Source organism: Alligator mississippiensis, chromosome 5 (assembly GCF_030867095.1).
Source record: "Alligator mississippiensis isolate rAllMis1 chromosome 5, rAllMis1, whole genome shotgun sequence".
NCBI classification, from domain to species: domain Eukaryota; kingdom Metazoa; phylum Chordata; order Crocodylia; family Alligatoridae; genus Alligator; species Alligator mississippiensis.
In genome coordinates this window covers 95,163,330-95,186,049 of record NC_081828.1, presented here as the reverse complement: position 1 = coordinate 95,186,049, position 22,720 = coordinate 95,163,330, and the positions used below count along the sequence as shown (strand labels likewise).

At 43.2% G+C, this 22,720-nt stretch overlaps 1 protein-coding gene across 7 annotated transcripts in view; it reads left to right on the top strand.

Annotated features, from left to right (window-relative positions):
- Positions 1–22,720, top strand: part of CTNND2 (catenin delta 2) — a 1,263,346-nt gene that overhangs the window by 748,449 nt on the left and 492,177 nt on the right. For all 7 annotated transcript variants that reach the window (XM_019483895.2, XM_059728600.1, XM_019483890.2 and 4 more), the window contains one exon: positions 15,902–16,074. In XM_019483895.2, the coding sequence (XP_019339440.1) occupies positions 15,902–16,074 (173 nt within the window). The remainder of the gene's footprint in view (positions 1–15,901; positions 16,075–22,720) is intronic.

Here is a 22,720-nt window from a genome sequence, read left to right as displayed (position 1 = left end):
CTGTAGTAGACTCCCACCATTGTGTCCCCTGTGCCATGTTCCCCATGGATTTTAACCCAGAGGGTCTCCAGCCGTCCACCCTGGTCACCAGTGTTGGCTTGCAGGGACCCATAGAGAACTACGCCCCTGCCCCTTTTGACTACTCGATCTCTCCTGTACAAGGTATAGCCATTTATACCCGTGGTCCAGTCATGGGTGAAGTCCTACCAGGTCTCCATTATCCATATGACATCATAATTATTTGTGTTAAGCAGGAGGACAAGTTCCTCCTCTTTAGTCCCCAAGGTCCTGGCATTTCTGTACAGGCAGGAAAGTGTCCCCTTGGGGGCCCTTGCCTTGCCTACCAGTTGTTGCAGGGCTGGGGAAGGGTGGGTTCCCTTAAATGCCTTGGCCTGCTGGCTTTGCAAGGGTTGCTGAGTGAGCCAGCAGTGGCAGTAGTCCCCCCATCTCGCGGCGGGCTTAGTTTAAAGCCCGGTGGAGCAGGTCAGCCAATCTGGCTGAGAAGAGCCTCCTGTTCTTGAGTTGTGCTTACCTGTACTGATTTATTACTTACCTGTGTTTTACTTGAATTTAGATCCATGGTATAGGATAATAAAGAATTTGTGTATAAGTTGATGTTCATACTATATACCCATATATTATATATAAATGTACATGTATTTATATTTATCTATTACTAACTTGTGTGTATTAATAAATTTGTATATAGTTAAGTTTCAGACTGTCCTGGCCTGACTCTGTAGAGATGGAGGGAAACTGTGCGCAGCTTTCAGTTTCACCCACAGCACTCTTGCCAGCTAACAATCCTTTCCATTGGAGAAGGGAGTACATACTTGAGTACACCCGTGCTACACTTCTATGTATGTGAGTTCCATTATTCCCTGTAACTAGGTGAGTGAATGTGCGTCATTCACAGAAAAATACAGTACCATCCATAGAGAGGGCCCTAGCCAGCAGGTATTCTGCTAGGTAAGACCATCCTAGTCTACTCTCTGGAATCTGAATTTGTATAGATAATTATTTGGTAAAGGACCAATACCTTTACATTTCGCATCTCAACTGTGTGTGTTAAATCTCAGTTAACTGTAGAGTCTGTAGAGTCAACCTCATTTGGTGTCTCTGAGCCAATGAACATTTATTTATTCTTACAAGTCCATGCTCCAAATCTGGCCATAGGTATTTAAAAACAGGCCCTGGATTTCCCAGTTGAGTGGGTATATTTGGGGTGGAAAAGGTATGTCTCATTTTCTGTGAGAAACACCAAGAGGTAATTTAGGATTGAATTTAGGTGTTTATCTCCTTTGAGGCACAAAGACTTAGGCCCCCACCACCTCTTCTTAAAATTTCCTATTCAGTATATGGAGGTAAAGAGCCTGGGTACCTATTTCAGCAAAGCTGAACATTCCAGTGTGAAGTTGCTTTGTTGGTTTATCTTTACATTCCTGGGATATATATGTCTGTTGTGCCACTGGAGTTCATTGGCAGTATCAGGATGCAGTAACCCCTCCTCTCCACTCAATGGAGTGGCAATAGGGAGAGTATAGCCTGCAAATAGGGTGCAGGTGTAAACACTGGCAGCGTAAGCATCATTTTGAAAACTATCAGATCTTAGATGCCTTCTCTACATAGTGGGTAACACAGTTGGTTTTTAAACCAATTTAGTTAAAGCAGTTTAGACTTCCAGAAAAAAAAAATCTTATTTTGTTCTAAGAATGATTGATTTATTTTGGTTTAGTTTAAGGTGATTAATAATAAGCAAATAGTGCCCACAGTTAGCCTGGTAGAAAGGCTAATATTTCAATGTTTTTTCTACTTTTAACTATTTAACTGAATGATCTTAAAATCATGTTTAAATAGAACTGGTGCATCTCTTTAAGCTAATTCTCTAAATTACCTAGTTAAAAGTCATAAGACCTGAAATTAATAGCAAAATTTCCATGGATTTCAGCTACGTAGCACTGCCCCCTTGGTGCTCTTGTGTAAGCAAAATAGGCTGTCTCTATTTTACCTGCAGCAAATATTGCTCTGGTTCTATTACAGAGTTGGTGATGTGCGAAAATGTACTACCTCTGCTTTGAAAAACCCACTGTTCTTTAAAATAAATCAGACCTAACCTGCAAAATAATACTCTAATTTTCCCCTTTCGTCTGAGTACACTTCAAGTTCTGAAAGAAAAGTCTGACGACATGTCTACACCGAGAAATTTGCTGGAATAAACTTTGGTTTAATTATATGCTATAGTTATTCAAACTTCCCCCTGTAAACAAGCCTGCAGTGTCTCTCTCATTGTTCTACTGGAAGTGAGAAAATTTGAGGGTAAGGGAGTATTGTTCAGTCATTACAGATAAGCTAGGTTTTTCCTTGTTTACATGTGCCTGGGGCAGAAGGAACAGGGCATAAAGACATCAGGAAGCAGCACAGAGTATACCTTTTCCATCATAGCTGTGCCAGGATGACTCCCCTTGAGAACACACTATTCCAAAATATTGCCATCTACTGTCCTCACAACATTCTGGCAGTGCTGCCACTGCTTGGTCCACAACTGTTTATTCATCAGAGTTACCCCTGTTTATTTCATAGCTAACTGTCCCTGAAGGTCTGTAAAGCCACATATATCTTTTGATGATGCTGTGACATAGGAAGTACAGGTCACCACTATAATAAGTCTGCTCAGCCCCCAGCCATGGGTCTACAAGTTTTCAATGGTGGAGCAGGTGGAAAAAGATGTTAGAATCTCAATGGCTGTGAAGGCACATGAAGGCTGCAATGGAATGAGATCCGCAGTCGTCTTGGTCTCCTTGCCATTGGATCAAAGCCCTGTTCTGTCGAGTTATGTGAAAACTGCTGTGCAGCAGCTTCTGCACGATAAAAAGAGTCACGTACAGGTATTTTTCATTAAACAGCTTTTCCAGCACATTACTCAAGCCCTTTGGCTACCAGCTAATGGTGACAGGAGTAGGATTGTGAGGTCTGGAACCTTACTTATGAACTGGTACAAAGGCAGCAGTTACAAGAAAGTCATTTAGCACTTGGATGAGACAGGAGTGTGATTTGTTAGCTATAAATGTGACTGAGAAGCCCTCTTCAGGATCCACTCTGCTCACCCCACATGTACAGGGGGCAGGAAAAGGTGCCCTAAACATAGCCTGTCTACCTTCTTCCTGACTGTATATCTGCATCCAGTGGGATCACCTTTACCGCAGTTAAAAATACCAGCAAAGACACACCATCATTTTCGGGACCAGGAACATCAGCACCCTCATGGGCAACCCTAATAGTAAACGGCCAAAGTGCTCCACTGCAATAATGGCCCAAGAACTCAGGTGATATAACTTTGATGCAGCTGCACTGAGCAAGACCTAGCAAGTGGGGTATGAGCAGCACAAAGAACATGGAAGTGGCTATACCTTCTTCTGGAAGGGTAAACAGGAAAGAGAATGCCAACTTCACAGAGTTGGTTTTGCCATTAAGAATTAACTCATAAACCAACTCAGTGAGTTCCCTATCGGAATTAATGATTGCCTCATTATTCTCTGTCTTGAACCGGCAGGGAGTCAATATGCCACTGCAAGTGTTCTCAATTCCATTCCACAAAACTGAGTCCAGAGATGATCTCAGAATCCCTTCAACCCTCAATGAATTAAGGAAAGCAGTCAAGCAGGTGAAGAATGAGAAAGCATCTGGAGTGGCTGGAATCCCCACCAAAATATTCCAAGGAAGTGAGAGAGGAGCTTATATCACAGTTTCATGCCCTCATCTTAAGGATCTGGAATGATGAGGAAACCCCAGATGACCTCAGAGACGCCATGACTGTGGCAAGCTTCAATAAAGGAGACAAGTCCAACTATGGAAACTACAGAGGGATTGCCTTGCTGTCCACCACAGGGAATATCATTGCGAGAACCCTCCTGAACTGTCTCTTCCACTTGCTGAAGAGCTCCAACCAGAAGCTCAGTGTTGATTTAGGGTAGCAAGAGGCACTAGTGTTGTGATCTTCACAGCTCACCAACTGCAAGAGAAATGCCAGGAACAATGTAACTCTCTCTAAATGGCCTTCTTTGACCTCTCAAACCCTTTCAACTCTGTCAGCCAAGAAGTGCTGTGGAGGATCCTTCTGAAGTATGGGTACCCACCAAAATTTGTCACCATTCTCTTCCTGCTCCATGATGGCATGCAAGCAGTGGTTTTCAGTAATGGATCTATCACAGATCCCTTTGAGGTTAAAATGGGAGTTAAGCAAGATAGCATCATCACTCCAACCTTCTCCTTAATATTTCTTGCCGTGATGCTACATCTGACCACCAAGCTTCCAGCCAGAGTGGAGCTAAACTACCAAATGGTTGGTAAGCTGTTTAACCTCAGCTGACTCCAAGCCCAAACCAAGACCACCCTGAACTCAGTCACGGAGCTCCAGTATGCTAATGATACTATAGTGTGCGTTCACTCAAAAGCAGACTTTCAGGCAATCATCAACATCTCTACCGAGGCATACAAGAAAATGGGACTGACGTTTAATATTCAGAAGACTAAGGTCCTCCACCAACAAGTTCCTAATGAGTAGGGCTGTGTAAAACGGTGCCATTCTATTTCGACTTGCTTTTTGATGGAACACCATTTCGTCTTGAATTTCATTTCGATACGAAATCGCTGTTCCATTTCATTTCGTCGAAACAGCAAAACTGTTTCACCCATAGGTTACAATGGGGAAGCTCAAGACAGCCTAAAACTTTGTCATTTCTAGCCTGATTTGGATGAAACAGGCAGAAATGGTAGCCCCTTCTGAGGGCATGAAGCCTGCCAAGTTTTAGAGAGATAAGTGCAGGGGTTTTAGGGAAACAGCACCTCAGAATCTTGAAAGCAACACATACACATGACATGAGTTTTAAGCCACAGCAGGGTCAAAACTGCAGGCATGCTAGCCCCTGTGGAGGCCACAAAGCCTGCCAAGTTTCAAGGAGATAGGTACAGGGGTTTGGGGAAAACTACCTCAAGCTGCGGACAAGCAAAACTCGTGACATGGGTGACAATGTGTGTGTTAAGGTGCAGCAGGGTGAAAACTGCAGGCATGTTACCCCCTGCTGAGGCCACAAAGCCTGCCAGCTTTCAAGGAGATAGGTGCAGGGGCTTCTGGGTTCTGGGGCCTGCACCTCTATCTGCTGACAGGCAAAACTCATGCCACTGGGTGACACTGTGTGTGTGTGTGTTAAGGTGCGCCCTCACTCAACTGACACCAAGGCAGAAAGCAGGGCAGTTCAAACAATACTGCCTTTTATGCAGTTTTTCCATCCCTCCCCCCAGAGCACTGGGATTGGAAAGGACCTCAGGAAAGAATGACAGTCACTGGACAGCTACACTGTCAATAACAAGAGCACTCCTTCCCCCTCCCTCTCCTTACTTTAGTTTCTGTTTCCCTGCAGGAAAACCCAGCTTGAGCTTCAAAACTTGAAATGTTTAGAAACTTTTGAAACATTTCAACTTACCTCGTTTAATTTTGAGGCTGTTTTGAAGCTCTCTGTTTCATTTCGATTTTGCTGTTTTGAGCTTGAAACGAGTCAAAACAGCATTGAAACAAAACTGCCAGCAACATTTTGCACAGCCCTAATGAATAGTCCCCAGCTGTGGTAATCCAGATCCACAGTGAGACTCTGGAGAACACTGATGTCAGTTTGTGAGAGACTATTGCCCAGGACTGCCCCAAATGGAGGAAGAGTCTGCTGCACTGATCTCAGTACTTTGAAACCTCAGGACAACAGGATCTGGATAAGCAGGAGCAAGAAAAATAGTGTGTCACAGATGAAATCAAGAACCCAGCACCACCCACCCACACAGAAACACATCTGAGATGCAGTAGAGTCTGCTGATCCCAGATAGGCCTCACCAACCATTTTCGGACACAGATAATACAATCGTGAAAGACAATCATCCTAAACTGTGAGGGATTGTCGAAAAGATTCCAAAATATATTTTTATTCAAAATGGCCCTTGTTAAAGACAAACATTTCATTTCCCACACCCCACCATAAATGTGTGCGTGTGTGTGTGTGACAAACATTTCATTTCCCACACCTCACCATAAGTGTGTGTGTGTGTATAAAGGCTTAGAGTGTATGGTATATGTACATATGTGCGTGTGCGCATGTGTATTTTCCCTTGGGTTAAGCTTCAAGCTAAAACTGGATAAAAATTTGATTCCTTTAAAAAAAAAGAGAGACAAAATATGTTTTCACAATTTTGACAGTGTTTATCCAATTTTTTACCTTTCATTTGAGAGAAGTTGGTGAGTACTCAAAATTCCTATACAATTTGATAGTTTCCTCTATTCATCAACTGTTATCATGCTGTCATTGATCTAACAGCAACATATTGGTTAAGCCTATGCATTTATTTCAGTTCTAAGCATCTAACTTGCTGCCATTTAAGTCCTTTGTTTCAGTAGTGGACTATATTCCTACTACCCCCAGGAATCCCCCCTCCCCTCCACCATATCTGTCAGGTTTTTTGGAAATAGTTCCCCCCACCAAAGGTGTAGAGCAGGATGTATTAAGCAGTAACCAAGGTTTATGGTAAAATCCATACAACAAAATGTCTGTATCATACACCGATGGCCAGCTGAATAGTCTGCCCTCTTCCACCCTCCTTCCCTTTTTCTCCTTCACAGGAACATAGGTCTGAAAAGGGCCTTCCAGGCCAGAGAATCTAGCTCCTTACTCTTTTAGTCTGCTGGAGGTCTTTGAGGGTGTTAACAAGCACATAGACAAGAGGGATCCAGTTGATATAATATATTTGGATTTTCAAGAAGTTTTCAACAGTGTCGCTCACCAAAGGCTTAGAAAAAGCTGAGTCACCATGGTATTGGAGGGAACGTCCTTTTGTGGACGGAAAGCCTGTTAAAAAATAGGAAGCAAAGGGTAGAGCTAAATGGTCACTTTGCAGGATGGATGGAGGTTAAAAGTGGGGTACTTCAGGGATCTGTGCTGGACCCAGTATTGTCCAACCTTTTTATAAGCTAGAACTGGGGTGCACAGTGAAATCTCTAAATTTTGCTGATGATACTAATTTATTCTTGGTAGTCAAATCCCAAGCTGATGTAGAAGAACTGCAGAAAGATCTCACCAAGTTAAGTGAGTGGGGGGAAATATGGCAGATGAACAACAAGTGCAAGGTAATGCACTTGAGAAAAAATAACCTCAATTATGTGTGTACGTAGGGCTGGAGTCTGAAGTATCTGTTATGACTCAGGAAAGAGACTCTAGAGTCATTGTAAACAGTCCTCTATAAATATCAGCTCATTGTGCACTGGCAACCAAAAAGCCAATAGAAAGTTGGGCATCATTAAAAAAGTAACTGAAAACAAAACAGAAAACATCATAATGCCACTGTATGAATCCAGGGTACACCCACATCTTGAGTACTGTTTGCAATTCTGATCTCTGAATCTCAAAAAGGATGTACTAAAATTAGAAAAGGTGCTAAGAAGGGCAAGCAAAATGGTCAGGGGTACAGAGCAGTCCCTGTACCAGGAGAGACTTAGAAAGGCTAGGACTCTTCAGTTTGGAAAGAAGAAAGCTGAGGGAGGATATGATAGAGGTCTACAAAATCATGCAGGGTTTCCTCAAAGTGAATAGGGAACTGTGATTCACCAGGTCCCAGAATATTAGAACTAGGGGTCATTCACTAAAATTAGTAGGAAACAGGTTTAAAACTAAGGAGAAGGGATTTTTTATGCATCTTGTAGTTAACTTGCAAAATTCGTTACCATGGGAGCTTATAGAGGCAGATAGTATATCCAGGTTCAAAAAGGGACTAGACAAATTCATGGACAATAGATCCATTAATAGCTATTAAACTGAATAGTCAGAGATGAATCTCTTGGCATCTCTAAACTAACAAAAGTGAATGCCAGGGAAAGTAGTGGACAGGGAATAGATCACACTAAAGCAGTTAGAGCTCCCCTAAAGCAGCTGTTCTCAGCCTTTTCAGATTCAAGTCATTCTTTAGAAAATGCCAGCTCTTATTTTTCACTTATTTTTATGTCCACTGAGCTCCACATCTTCTGGTCAGGTGTTCCTCTGCCTGGCTGCATATGTGCCCTCTGTTTTCCTAGCTGCACTGCCATTGTTTCCCTCCTACTACCTGATAGGACCATGTGAAGCTTCGGCAGCTGACTTGGTTCAGAGGAGATGTGGCCCTATTTGGTGACCAAATCTCCAAATCCAAATTGAATCAGGAGACCTATTAAAAGGATGATTCGTAAGCCTCCAAATCGAATCAATTCGTAAGCCTCCAAATCGATTCAGAAAAGATTCCAAAAAATTTGGAGATTCTGAAAGCAGACATGCAGGAAACAGAAACTGAGAAGAGGGTGGGGGAGGAGGGGGGGAAGAATGGTCTAATATTGACATCTGTTGCTGGCCAGTGACTGTGATCTTTCCCTAAGTTCCCTTCCAATCACTGTGCTGTGGGGGAGGGACATAGAACAACATATAAGGCTGTGTGTGAAGTGATCTATACCTTTTGAGAGCTGTCTCTCTTGGACCAGCAGTATCTGAAAAGTGCTGGCTTGCTATCTAGTCTCGTGGTAGCTAGCTAGTCTCTCTTCTTCTGTGTTTTCCCTGTCAGTGTGTCATCAGGAAAGCACAACATATATTACAGACACATACACATTTTGCAGCACACCAAATATTATGAAGCATCCTGGAAAGGCAGGTGCCAGGTCTTCTGTCAGGGGAGGGAGAGGGGGCAGAGGGACAGCTGCAAGTCCCCCCGCCCCCTCCAAACATAGATGCACCCTCTTTCCTGGCAGCGATGAGCCTTCTGCTACTAGTGGGAGCAGTGTCTGCACCTGCACCACCTCCACTAACACCAGCAATAACCACCAGCACCAGCATGACAATCTCCACCCCAATTTCAGTTCCCGGTGTGAGCCTTCCAGTGCTAGAGGAGGAGCTAGATCTGGAAGCAGTAGAGCTGAGTGCCATGGCTAAGGAAATTCTGGGGAAGGAGGGTGAATCTGAGTTTGTGCTTCACACCCTTCAGAGTTCTCCTAGAGTCAGGTCTCTTCTGGAAGGCACTTCAAAGGAGGTTGTGGGGGCAGGTGGCTCAGCTCCTCCTGTTGTTATGCCTCTGCCTGGTGAGGAGGGGTATAAGACAGGATTCCCCACCTGCAACCCAGAAGCAAGTGGGTAGTGTAGTGTGGGATCATTTTGGGTTGGCAGATGATCCCAGGTATGCTACCTGCCAGCACGACCTAAAGCAGATCAGCCAGTGCAAAGATAAGAAACACTTCACCACCACAGCAATTCTGCTGCATCTCAGGAGGCAGCTCCTCCTTGCACACTGGACATCTATTAAAGACAAGAACACCCAATTACCAGTGGGGGCACATTTCTCACAAGAAAACCACTCTCTCCCCAGTCTCTCAGTCCTGATCCTCAAAGGGAATTTACAAAACACCTTTTCTAGACAAGCCTACAAACTTCACTCCATAAATCTACTGGATATAAAACTCATGAACTCAATATAGACATTGGATTTATGACACACTATAACCTGTCTGACACCTGACTCCCCAGGTACAGCTCCACTTTTTACCTGGCTGCTACATCCCCCTTCTCTCCCCCTCCCCTCCAGCCTATCTCTCACTCCCTGATGCTTCAATTTACATTTTCACTGACTGGATTTCTTGCCTGCAGCCCAGCCTCTGGGTTCTTTACTATTCATTCCATCCAGGAGAAGCACACACACCAACTGCAGATGCTTCCTCAGGCTGACGAAGGGTTTTTAAACCCAAAAGCTTGCTAAGATATATTTCTCCAACTATTCAGTTGGTCTAATAAAAGATATCAGATTGACCCAAAGAACCTTGTCTACCTGTGTCCTTAGACCAACACAGCTATGACCTACACCCGTTAACATACACACAAGCCGTATGAGTTTTGCTTTCAAGAATGTGAGGTGCACTTCACACAGAACCCCTGCACCTATTTCCTTGAAACTTGGCAGGCGTCATGTCCTCAGAGGGGACTACCACCCCTGCTGTTTTTACCCAAATCGACAAAAAAATGACAAAGTTATAGATATTTTAGTGATTCCCCATCCTACTCTATGGCCGAGCCTTCGAACCGGCACCGAATCTGATTTGTCCAAATTGAATCAGGACAGTGACTTGAATCACTGAATCAAATCACTGTCCCTCTGAGTTGGTTGAATCCAAATTGAATACTTGCCACTACACACAAGCATACTACTTGGAGCCCTGGCCTATTGGCTTATTGCCTCACAGCTGGCTCTTGAGTAGTTATGTGCAGACCTATAGTTCCCTGGCTGCCTACTGTCCTGTAGCTAGTCCTTACTCACCTGCCTGCATTTTCCTGTGGACCCTCCTGCTCCATTTGCCCTCTGCCTCTGGTTCCCTGTTATACACCGCACAGCACTCTTGAAAGGGTCTTAATGTACCTCAGCCCTCTGGTTAAGAATCACTGCTCTAAAGCAGGGATTGATGACCTATAGCCCATGGGCCAGATCCAACCCAGGGAGACATTTTACCTGGCATGTAGTCAGGGGGCTTTGGCAATATTTGATAGTAGGGGGCTTCAGCAGTTTTCACTTTTCATGCCACTGTGAGGAAAAGTCAGGGCTGGACTCAATCTCCTGAGGTCCCTTCTAGCCCTACTGTCTATGAAATCTATCAAAAAAGTACCAGCTGCAGGCACTCTCTCCCTGCTACTACAGAGACAAGTGGTGGCAGTGGCTGGGTCCTAGCACCTGCCCATCTGCCTGCCTCTAACTCAGAACTGAAGCAATTTGACTCAAACCCTTAAAAGGTTGCTCACCACTGCTATAAAGTATCCACTTCTGCCACAGTTGGATACAGTATAGTGTGAATGGACCACCGATCTGACCCAGTATGACAAAATGTAGCAACAGATGGGACTTTGTTTTTCCTTTCTTTTTTTGCCTCCCATGAAGAAAAGTATCAACTAGGGAAGAGAACTTCTATTGAACTGTGCAAATTTTCATAAATAAACAGTATAATGGGCAATAGGAACCAAATAACGCCTTATAAAGATACGGAAAATATTTCAGTCTTTGCCTGTATATTTATTTTGTTTGAATAGGAGAATATTTTGCTAATTAGATGCTTATCTTATGCTCTTCTTATCCTTATAGAAGCATAGAATCCTAGAACTGGAAGGGACCTGTAAGATCATCAGGTCCAGTTGCCTGCTGTGGGCAGGAAGTTATTGGGCTCAAACGAGCTCCGCAAGGTGCCTGTCCAGCCTCATCTTGAACACCTCCAAGGAGGGTGACTGCAACACTTTTGTTGGGAGTGTATTCTATATTCTGGTGACCCTAACAGAGAAAAGGGGTTTTTTTCCTCATCTCAGGCCTGAATTTACTCTCTATCACAGGGATGGCCAAAATATTGCCTTTGGGCTGTATCCAGCCCACCAGGCCATACTATTCAGCCTGTGGAGCCCCCAAAAATTTTAGTAAACTAATATTTATTTGCCTCTGGCTCTCTGTCAAAGCTAACTGGAGCCAGGGGCAACAGGACCCAGAGGGAGCCCTCAGCAGCCTTACAGGCTTGAGCTGCCCAACCCCACCCACCCCCAGCCAGCTCCCTGCTTTCCTGCCCCTGCCCTGCTCCAGCATCACGTGGCAGTGGCTCCCGGGCTGTGGCTTCCTGGGCCATGGAGCACAGGATCTTGCTGATAGGGGGAGGGGATGTGAGTGTGTGCATGCGCACATTCTGCAGGCACAGGGGCAGTGTGTGTGCGAGGGGAGGTGTGGGTGCATGTGTATGGCGGGGTATGTGTGTGGGACTCACCCGATGAACACACACACACGCCCCACCATACACATGCACCCACACCTCCCCTTGCGCCGCCATACACAAACCCCAGCCACCCTTCCCCATACTCACCCACACCCCACATATCTACACACGTACCCACATGCTTCCTCAGCCCACACACCCGCAGCCCCAACAAAACTATACCCACCCCCAACAATATACAAGAGTAAGACTTCATTTTAAGCTATTGTGCAGTCACCTCTGTGTACACTACACAAACACATGTAAATAAGGACAAACATATTTTTTGAAATCAAATTAATGAATGTTGTAGATGTTCAATTTTTAGAATATAATTTGGTATTTTTCTGGTTATGAGATGGCAAAACCCCTTGCTGAAAGGAGTACTTCCAGGGGACAAGGGGAGGGCGTTCTTGTGGCAAGGGTCAGGGGTTAGAGGGTGAGACTTCCAGTCACAAGATGGGGACTAGGAGACGAGGCATCCATGAATGGGCAGGGTCTACACATGCAGCCCTGAACAGCTTGCCAAAACTCGGTGTGCGGCCCTCTGCCCAAAATAATTGCCCATCCCTACTCTGTGAGCTTCTGCCCATTGATCCTTGTCCTCCCTTGAGGTGCCTTCCTGAAGAGTTGCTGCCTTAAATCTTGATTCTCACCTCTGACATACTTGTATGACAATTAAATTTGGCTACATCCTAGACAAGGCAATAAAAAAAAAAAACAGACTGCATATTACATCACGGTTTCCTACTATACAAATCCAGAAAAAGAATAAAGAAGTTTCCACTTGCTTTAAAGCTTTGATTTAAACTGCGCCCCCTCCCTCCCCAAAAGTAACTTGTGCTAATTTATTCTATAGACTAGTAAAACTCAGTTGTTCTTGAATTTTTCCTGTGGGGTAACCAGAGCTTAGGTTTACTTCAAGTAGAATTAGTAGGCTGTTATACAGAGTTTTGTAGAGGTTGTCCATTTATAATTCTTCAGTTTGTAAAACACACCAGTGAAACCCCATTTCACACTCTGTGCAGGCCCCTAACTCTAAAGGGGTGTCATTTATTATACATAATGGTCTAAAGCCATAGACCACCAAACAAAAGTGCCTTTGCCACTCTTCCAGCAACAGATTTGATCAAATTGATTGCAGGAATATAGGCCATTGCTTTAATTCATTGTACACAAAATAGGAAGCCTGTTCTTTAAGAGTATTAATTTATTTACAGGCCTAGTAAGAAAAGTTTGAAGTTGTCTAAAATACGGCAGTTTGCAGATGAGTGCCCAAAATTTGATTCTAATTAAATTTCAAGGATTTTGTTATTTTGCAGTAGGAAAAAAATAATCACTTGGCAATAATACTATTCAAGTTAGTTTAAATTGCAGTTGTTCTTTTGAGTAATTGTTTTAAAGTTAAGAACCAGAGAGACTTTATTTAGCCATGTCAGTCGCAAGTCCAGCAGAAGGCAGGGTAGATTGGCACTTTACAGACTAACTGAATTCTGTGTGTGTGTGTGTATGTGTGTGTGTGTGTGTGTGTGTGTGTGTGTGTGGAGAAGGGCAGTACTAGAAGCAAACAAGCAGAGAACCCAGAAGAACAAAACTAGCAGAAAACCCAGAAGAGCAAAACTAATGGAAAAAAAGTCCACAGTCCCTGATTAAATTATACTTAACACAATCCCGTCTGTGGATGATTTCCACTGTTTCCCATTCAAATTGGTTTTTAATGGTTAATGTCTAATAAAACTACCCTGGGGTCAGCAGTGTCTAGGGAGGTTAAGTGTTCTGCCAGAGGCCTTTGAATGGGAACAGGAATTTCCTTATTGATAAATGTTTAACTTTTCACTATAAATTATATTTATACTTAGCTTTTAACATAAGATTTGCCACTAGCTCTACCTGTTATTAAATTTGCTGAATGCTTTCCATTATAAGACCTTGTAATTTTGTGACCTGCAGCAGTTTGGGTTGAAATTTTACATGACTTGTTTCTGCCTCAGATATTTTAGAAAATTGCACCCAAAATGGTTAAGCTCATTTTGAAAAAGAGGCAGGGAAATTGGGCTGAGTTTTATAAGTCTTTTAAAGACTAATTAACATATTATCAGGAAAGATTAATATGATTTCAGCAGCTAAAATCTCCACAGGTTTTGACCTCACTGAGGATACCTAAGATTTTCATAGCTCTAGATGTTGACCTGACTCTGCATACCCCATCTCCACAGTGCTGTTGAGCATGTTCTAGCCCAGGACTATGGGGACAAAGCTAGAGATTTCAATATAATGGGTTCTCTGGGCGAGTGTGGAGGCTGACCTGAAACTGAGAGTAAGAATCTTGTTGCCCTTGGGGTCTCAGTGCTTCCCATGTTGGGCCTTGGCAAAGTGGAGGAGGAAGCTGTCCAGTTTAAATGCAAAGGAAGCAAAAGTCAGGTGAAGAGGGACGAATGAAATTAAAAATTGTAGGCAGGAAAGGTAGTGAGAGAAACTGGCTGAGCAGGGAGACTGGAACTTGAAAATGAAAGGGAGGAGGCTGTGACTAGAACCAGGATAAGTGGGAGACTGGAACTGAGAACCCAGTGATGGAAAAACACTATTTTATGGGGCAGAAATCTTTGTGGTAGATCTAAAGGTTGCAGCCTTGCCAACCTCCTCCGTAGCTGTCAGTGGCCATGTTTACACGAGATGGTGACTGCACAGTTGTTACTGCATGCTCATTTAGTACTTGTATAAACTCCGCAGTAGCATCACCAAACGGCTTTTAGGTGATGCTGACTGTGTAGCAGCTCCTTCTACGTGATGCTATTGCGCAGTAGTAACAAGCTACTCTGTGGTCAGCATCTTGTGTAGGTGCTACATGATGGATTTTGCCTCCAGTTTGTTTATTTTAAAACCTAGGGAACTGCACCAAGAAGATCAAAAGATGATGACTTGCAAAGTCAAACACTCAAAACATAGGAAATGACAGATTTAAGATCTCCTATTTGGTCCCTTGTGTGAAGGCATTATGACACATTAATTCTAATTATGATACTATTAATTCAGGCATCTCCTACCTTTTGAGTGTTTGACTTTGTATTTTTAATAATGTCATAATGTGTTGTGTGTGTGTGATAGGAATAGAAAATGAACTATTTTCCCATCCTCGTCAAGGTTGAGACACATGGCACAGGGCAGCATGGGAAATTCGTTAGTGTTGTTCTCTGGGCTTTTCCTAGTCATGCACCTATTCTAAATCCTAAAATTAGGATACACATATGCGCACACACACACGTGTGCGCGCGCACACACACACGTACACGCTAAATTGTTTATACATAAACCTAATTAATATTACACTATGTTTCAGTTTCACAAAACAACACAATTATTAGGGGAAAGTAGTATTATTAAGGTTCCCACCATACTCAATACCTTTCACTCTGGTAGTTTCAATTTAAGCATACTACCTTCACTTTGTGCTCCTACTGCGTATTATTGCAAGGAAAAAGATAAGATAAGCTGACAAAACAGTCATCAGAGATTCAATGAAATCAGGATAAGTTCTACATGATGAGAGGAGCTATTAATATTTTAGTGGCTGTCTTCCCTACAGGCACCAGAGAATTACATCACTATGTATATGGTATAAATTGTCAGTGATCAATAGATTTAATATACTGAGGGTCCAGGGAAGGATTTTTCAACATCTTGGTTACTGAACAACTAGATTTGATTATGGAAATAAAATAAAGTGTCTATAAAATAAATAATTGAAAACAGATTTTAAGTACAGATCATACAGAAACACCAGACTCCTGCATCAAATACCGCAGTTGGTTTTATTTAAGCATGTTGTTTTATTTAGCAGAATAAAAAAGTTTGTTACTTTAACTAAAACTGTTGTGCATGGTTTGAGAACACCAAAATGATGACGTGTAAGTGTTAAAGTGGCACTTTAAATTATGTGAACTCATTTTATTTCTGAAAAGTCAAAATGTAGAAAGCTGAAGTCATATACATTTGATAATTCCAAGCAACTCTTGATAAATAATACATGCTCTTTTTCCTTCACTGAGAACTCTCTCTGACTGCTCCAAAATCCTTTCAATGCAGGGCCCAGCCTCCTATCCCAGAGTGCACTTCAGCTCAATTCCAAACCTGAAGGGTCTTTCCAGTATTCAGCCAGCTACCATAGCAACCAGACCCTTGCCCTGGGTGAAACAGCGGCATCACAGCTCCCTGCCCGCAGCAGTCAAGCCCGAGCTGCCATTCAGAGCTACAGCCAGGTATGTTTGAGAAGTAGCCCAGTTCGTTTACACAACGCATTGCTGAAAGATACTTTGGGAATGTAAATTTATTGTATGTTTTAGTGACTTAATGAATCCTAGTAAACATTTTTTTTTCCTCGTTCTTTTGGACATTACAATTTCTGTAGCAGAATTTAGCCAGCACCTTGGCTTGTAAATCTGAAACTGCTGTGCCTTTCAGAGTAATAAAATAATGCTGATTTAAAGAAGATATTACAGGCCATTTTTATTTACCTACTTAAATATAGATTTTGGCAATTAACTTTTAGCATCTTACATAATGACTCCTAAACATTAATGAGTAACTATTATTTGTTTACTGTAGTGACCAAGAGTCCTAGTTACAGGTCAGAACCACATTGTGTCATTATACCTGTTCTTTTGTATGTTTTGTGCCTTCTTTGAATATTGGTGAACTAACACCCAGTTCTGGACAAATGGTTAGTAAAATAGCATTTGTTATAGCTAAATTGTAGCCTTACTACAACCTCAATGATATCAGTACCTGTTACTTGGGGAGGCTGTTAGTGGAAAGGAGCCCAAACTAAAGTTGGATGATGTACACAATCAAAAGTTTGAAAGTGATGCACAATTCAACAGAGAGAAAATTTATAGCCAAGCGCAGAAGTGTGATTTCATGCATTCAGATCATCAAAGGCCTTGATCAGGTTGACTCTTCCTTAGTCAAATATATTACCTATTACCAAATACAAAACTCACATTTTTCAGGTAAATCATGCATATATTTCAAAAGATTTGGAGGCTTGGTTCAGGGATGCATAAGCCTCATTGCTCACTAATATTCTTTGCAAATCAAATTTCATGACAGCTTTCCTGATTTTATCCAAAAGTTCTTGGCTCTGTCAGTCCTTCTCTTTTTTCCATGAGACACCACATCTCTCTGAGAAACTCTTGTCTTCAGTTTAGACAAAAGCTTCTAGAAATATTTATGGTTCTGTGTATCCTGATTTTTCCCTGGCCCAGATAGCACAAAACAGGAAAAACAAATTTTAACAATGGGTTTTGGTTCCATTTCAGTTTTATTAGACAATCCAGGTTATTTCTGAACTTGTCTGAATTGATTCAGCCTGTCCTACTTCCCAGGCCTTGCACTCTATCATAGGTATCCAAGAAAGAAAAGAGAAACTCCTGCAATGATAGTGAGGCAACCAACATCCAGATATTTGATATGTACTGCAGATTAGTCTCTACTCGATAGTAATTTGATCCACCAGTATCCTTGTGAATGGGTACTGAAGGACTTGGTTGTATAAAACATCAGACTTGTTCCAGCTTCTTTTTGTGTCTAGCCTTTTAGACAACGGTTTTCCCAAACAAATTTTAGGCAGGATTAAATTCAGTTTTTCTGGCTAAAGCCATGGTAGGATATTGTTATGTGACATAACACTGCACACGTAAGACAGGAATAGTGTTGCGACTTACAAAGCTTTACGAAGTGTAGAGGGAGCTAGGAAGGTGTTATACAGTCACTGCACAGTTGTGGAATATAGATAGACATACCAGTCATTTCATTCAGCGATGTGACTTGAAAAGCCTCCTGCTCTCAAGTCTGCAAGATAAAAGAAAGCACTGTCAACTAAAATATTTGCTATATTTTTAGACATTACTTCTTTCTTGCACTCAAGGTTAAAATTCATTCTGTAGAACTGTAGAGGAATTAAAACATACTGGCATGTCTGTGCGAGACACTTACCACACAGTAGCCTAATAATTATGGTATTGATAATTACTGCACAGTAGCCTAATATATTATGGTATTGATAAATAACTGTAGTTACTGTGCATTTAGTTAGTACTTCATTAAGTAACTACACTAAATGTACAGTAACTACTGTGCATTAATGAACATGTAGATGCACCCACAGATGCTTAATGGCTCTTTTAAACATCTTAGTGGGAATATCCCTGCTCTGCTGCTGGACTGCAGCAGAAGGACAGCCCCCAAAAGGCCAGTTGCAGTTTGATAGATATTTTCAAGACCTTTGCTTTGTCGGGGAAGAGGTGAATGGGGTGTCACGGCATGAGAGAAATAAGGAAACACTCACAAGAGCCTTTCAATTTAGAAGAATGCTCATTATTTGTATTTCTACAATTATATGTTATTGTATTTCCCTGGAAGAAAAGGAAGGTCCAGGTTAAACCCACTGGATAAATGGAAAGCTCTAAATATATATACTTCTAGTATACTTCTTCAAAACAGCCCTAGTTTTGTTTTGAAGAAATTGAATATATATCATCCAGTATAAAACAGTCACACAGGTCACAGCCAGACAAGTGCAGACGTTTGCACCATGCACCGCACCTACTTGTTCCTGGGGATGTGCACACTTTGGTACACGGCAAGTTACCCCAAGGAAGGTAGAGGAGTCCAGGAGCAGCCCTGTGCTGGTCCCAGCACCCTTACCTGGGGTCCTGGGGGCCTTCTGGGGTTCCCAGCAACAGTGATCCCGCAGGGCAGAGCCTGGCTTGCAGCCCCAGTGTGGCTCTGGGCAGTCCAGCTCCACTTTTCAGTGGCACACACTGCCCGTGCATGCACTGCTCCATTTTTTTCCCACGGATTTGTTTGCCCACTGGATATCCAGGAGTCAAAAAAACCTACAGGGAAATAAAAACCAGAGCAGCACATGCAGAGGCAGCACACCCTTGCAGCCTGGAAAACACCTGACCATGTGATATATGGTGCTGCAGATGTATTCATGGTGCCACATGCTGCATGGCCACGCTCATCTGGACATGCCCACAGAGTGCATCATCGTAGACTAAATGAAGAGAGTAGATAGGTAAATGATAATTATGGTATTGATAAATAAGTAAAAATGGCAAGAAAAACAAGCTTCCTCTTTCTATTACCTCAGGCTATATACTATATGTATATATGCCTCTGGATTTTATATGTTGAAAGATATTGTCTGTAACCAGTTCATATGCTTTTCTTGGTATAAATTAAAAAAAAATTGAAAAATATTGAAAAAGAATAAGACTATATAAAGCCTATTATGCTGTGTCATCCCTCTAAGGGCATCAAGCAACAGTGAAAAAGCAAATAAAAAGATATTTAAAAACTTTCAATGATTTTAAAAACTAGCCTGATCCCCTGCCACAGGCAGGAATGAATGCTGAGTTCACAAGACCCTAGACAGGTGATCGTGCAACCTCCTCTTGAATTTGCCCAAGGTAGGAGCAAGGACCACTTCCCTGGGAAGCTGGTTCCAGATTTTGGCCACCCTAACTGTAAAATATTGCCTTCTGATCTCTAACCTAAACCTATTCTCCATCAGCTTATTACCATTGTTCCTGGTCACCCCAGGTGGTGCTGGGGACAAAAGGGCTCTACCTATTTGCTGTTGATCTCCCCTGATGAGTTTGTAGGCAGCTACCAGGTCTCCCCTCAGCCTCCTTTTGCTGAGGCTGAACAGGTTCAGGTCCCTCAGTCTCTCCTCGTAGGGCCTGTCCTGCTGCCCTCTCACCAAGCGGGTGGCCCTCCTCTGAACCCTCTCCAGGCTGGCCACATCCCTTTTGAAGTGCGGTGCCCAGTACTGGATGCAGTACTCCAACTGTGGCCTGACCAAAGTTGCATAGAGCGGGGAGTATCACCTCTCTGGACCAGCTTGAGATGCACCTTTGGATGCATGACAATGTATGGCTGGCCTTGCTGGCTGCGGTCTGGCATTGGTGGCTCATGTTCATCTTGGAGTCAATAATGACTCCAAAATCCCTTTCCACCCCTGTGCTTTTAAGAAGGGAACTCCCCAGCCTGTATGTATGCTGTGGATTCCTTCTCCCAAGGTGCAGCAGCCTGCATTTATATATTTTGAACCTCACCCTATTCTCATCTGCCCACTTTTGAGTCTGTCTAAATCTGTTTGCAGCCTCTCTCTCCCTTCAAGTGTGTCCACCTCACCCCACTTCTTAGTGTAATCAGCAAACTTGGACAGCATGCTTTCCACCCCCTCGTCCAAGTCGCTGATGAAGATGTTAAACAGTGCGGGCCCGAGGACTGAGCCCTGGGGTACCCCACTGCCCACATCTCACCAGGCTGAGTACAACTCATCCACCACTACTCTCTGGGTGCGCCCCATCAGCCAATTTTTTACCCATCCAACTGTGTAGTCATCAATGCCACAGTCAATTTATTGATGAGGATGGGGTGAGAGACAGTGTCAAAGGCCGCCTTAAAGACTAGAAAGACTACGTCCATGGCGACACCATCATCCAAGGATTTAGTTACTTGGTCATAAAAGGCAATCAGGTTGGTCAGGCAGGACCTGCCTTTGGTGAACCCATGCTGATTACCCCTGAGCATGATCTCCCCTGCAGGCCCCCCACAGATGTGCTTCTTGATGATTCTCTCCAAGATTATCCTGAGCACCGAGGTGAGGCTTACAGGCCTATAGTTACTTGGGTCCTCCTTCCTCCCTTTCTTGAAAATTGGGACCACATTAGCTAGTTTCCAATCCCAAGGGACCTGGAATCACGAATGCTCATACAGCTGGGCCAACAGCTCCACGATGACCCCTGCCAGCTCCCTCAACACCCTTGGGTGGAGGGCATCTGGACCTGCAGATTTAAAAATGTCTGGCCCTTCCAGAAGATCCCTAACTACATCTGCGCTGACTGAAGGCCTGATAGAGCTGTCCCCGAGATTGTCTCTACCTCTGGTAGGTGGGATGTCCCGGTCCCCATTCAAGAAAACAGAGGCAAAGAAACTGTTAAAAATATCAGCTTTCTTGTCTGGCATAGCCACAAGATTACTGTTTGCATCTTGCAGGGCCCTACTTCCCCTGGTGCCCTCTTCTTGCTCCCAATGTACTTGAAAAAGGACTTTTTGTTGTCCTTAATCCTGGACGCTAGCCTGAGTTCCATCTCTACCTTGGCCTTCCTAATAGCCCTCCTACACTCCCAGGCCGAGAAGGAGTACTCCTCCTTGGTGATAACTCCTCCCTTCCGCTGGTTGTATGCCCCGCTTTTAGTCCTCAGGCATTCCTGAATGCCCTTGCTGAGCCAAGGGGGTTTCTGAGCACTCTTACCCCGCTTGCTTCTCTCAGGGACTGTTATCCTTTGGGCTTGGAGGATCGCCCCCTTAAGGTACAGCCATCCCTCATGGACTCCCATCTCCTCTACCTTCTGGGCCCTCAGTGCCTCCCCCACTAGTCTCCTAAGCTCATTGAAGTTGGCCCTTCTGAAGTCAAGGGCTCTAGCCTTGGTGTAAGCCCTTGACACCCTGTGTTGGATAGTGAAATCCAGCAGGTGATGATCACTATTGCCCAGGTGGTCAAGGACCTTCAGTCCCCTCACCAGGTCATCCCCTGTGGCCAGGACCAGGTCCAGCAAGCCGTTACCCCTAGTGGGGCTGTACACTTCCTGGATAAGGTGAAGGTCCTGTAATACATCCAGGAACCTACGCGAGCGGTCAGACCTGGCTGTCTGCTCCTTCCAGCAAATGTCTGGGTAGTTTAGGTCACCCTTTATAGGGCCCATTTCTAAAATGCCAAACAAATAACACTCAAAGATGTTTGAAACAAAAATTTGAGGAGGAGAAAAGTCAGGTGAAGTGAGAGAGTGTCCTGGGATGCTGTATGAGGCTAGGAAATCTCATGCTGTAAAATAAAGACTTTTGAATATTTTGGAGGAGTCAGAAGCTTTCCTGTGTGGGCACAACTTTGCTGTTACTTTTGGTTTTTCAAGATAATCCACAGACATTGTGCCTCATATGCATTTCCTCTGATACCTGCATGCAAGAAATGTAACTCTCCTTCACCACCCATGCATCAAGAATGCGTGGGGAAAATATGTAAAAAGTTCTGAGGCCAGCATTAGCTGTGGTCATGGTTATGATTTTTGAAAAGTTGTAAAGAAAATTTAATGCAACTAGTTATCTTTCAAAATTCTATCTGGAAGTGCTAGTTGCTTTGAGAACTTGAAGTACTTCATTGCGGATCATAGAGTATTGACTGTATTTTAGGTTTTTTTTAAACATTAAGCTTAAATTCTGGAAGTGTTTAGAAGATAACAGATCTTGAAGCAGAAGCTGTCCCATTGTCTGCATATTATTCCAGTTTCCCTGTTCAACAGGTTCCCCAAACTGCATTGTTTTCACATCTTAGTGCTTCCTATATTTATCACTGATGCTTTATTTTCTTAAAAGGATTGCCATGGCTTTTAATTCCTAAAAAGGTATTGATGACATTGAACATTATGGGAATTTTGCATAGGAGGACATAAATGCCAAGCACCAATTAGAATAATTTGGGATTGTGAACAACAGAGGCTCAATTAGAATGGGAGCTGTCTTGATTAGGGCTAGTGATTTGTCACAGATCTGATGATATTTAAGGAAAGTCCTATGGTTTACATTTCTGAGTAAGGCTATTTCTACCACTTTCCAATCCTGCTTCCTTTGCTGAGACAACAGCAGGGGGTTTCTCTTGCATGCCTTTCGAAACCATTAATGCTTTGGGATTGAATTGTCTGGCACATGAATGGGTACTTGAAAACCTTAAACACCATTTAAAAAGTAAAAGACATTAGGTTTAAAAGTCAGAGTGATCCAGCAGAATGGTATTTTCCTAAGAGTTTCTTGTCTCCCCCTCCCTTTACCTGTGGC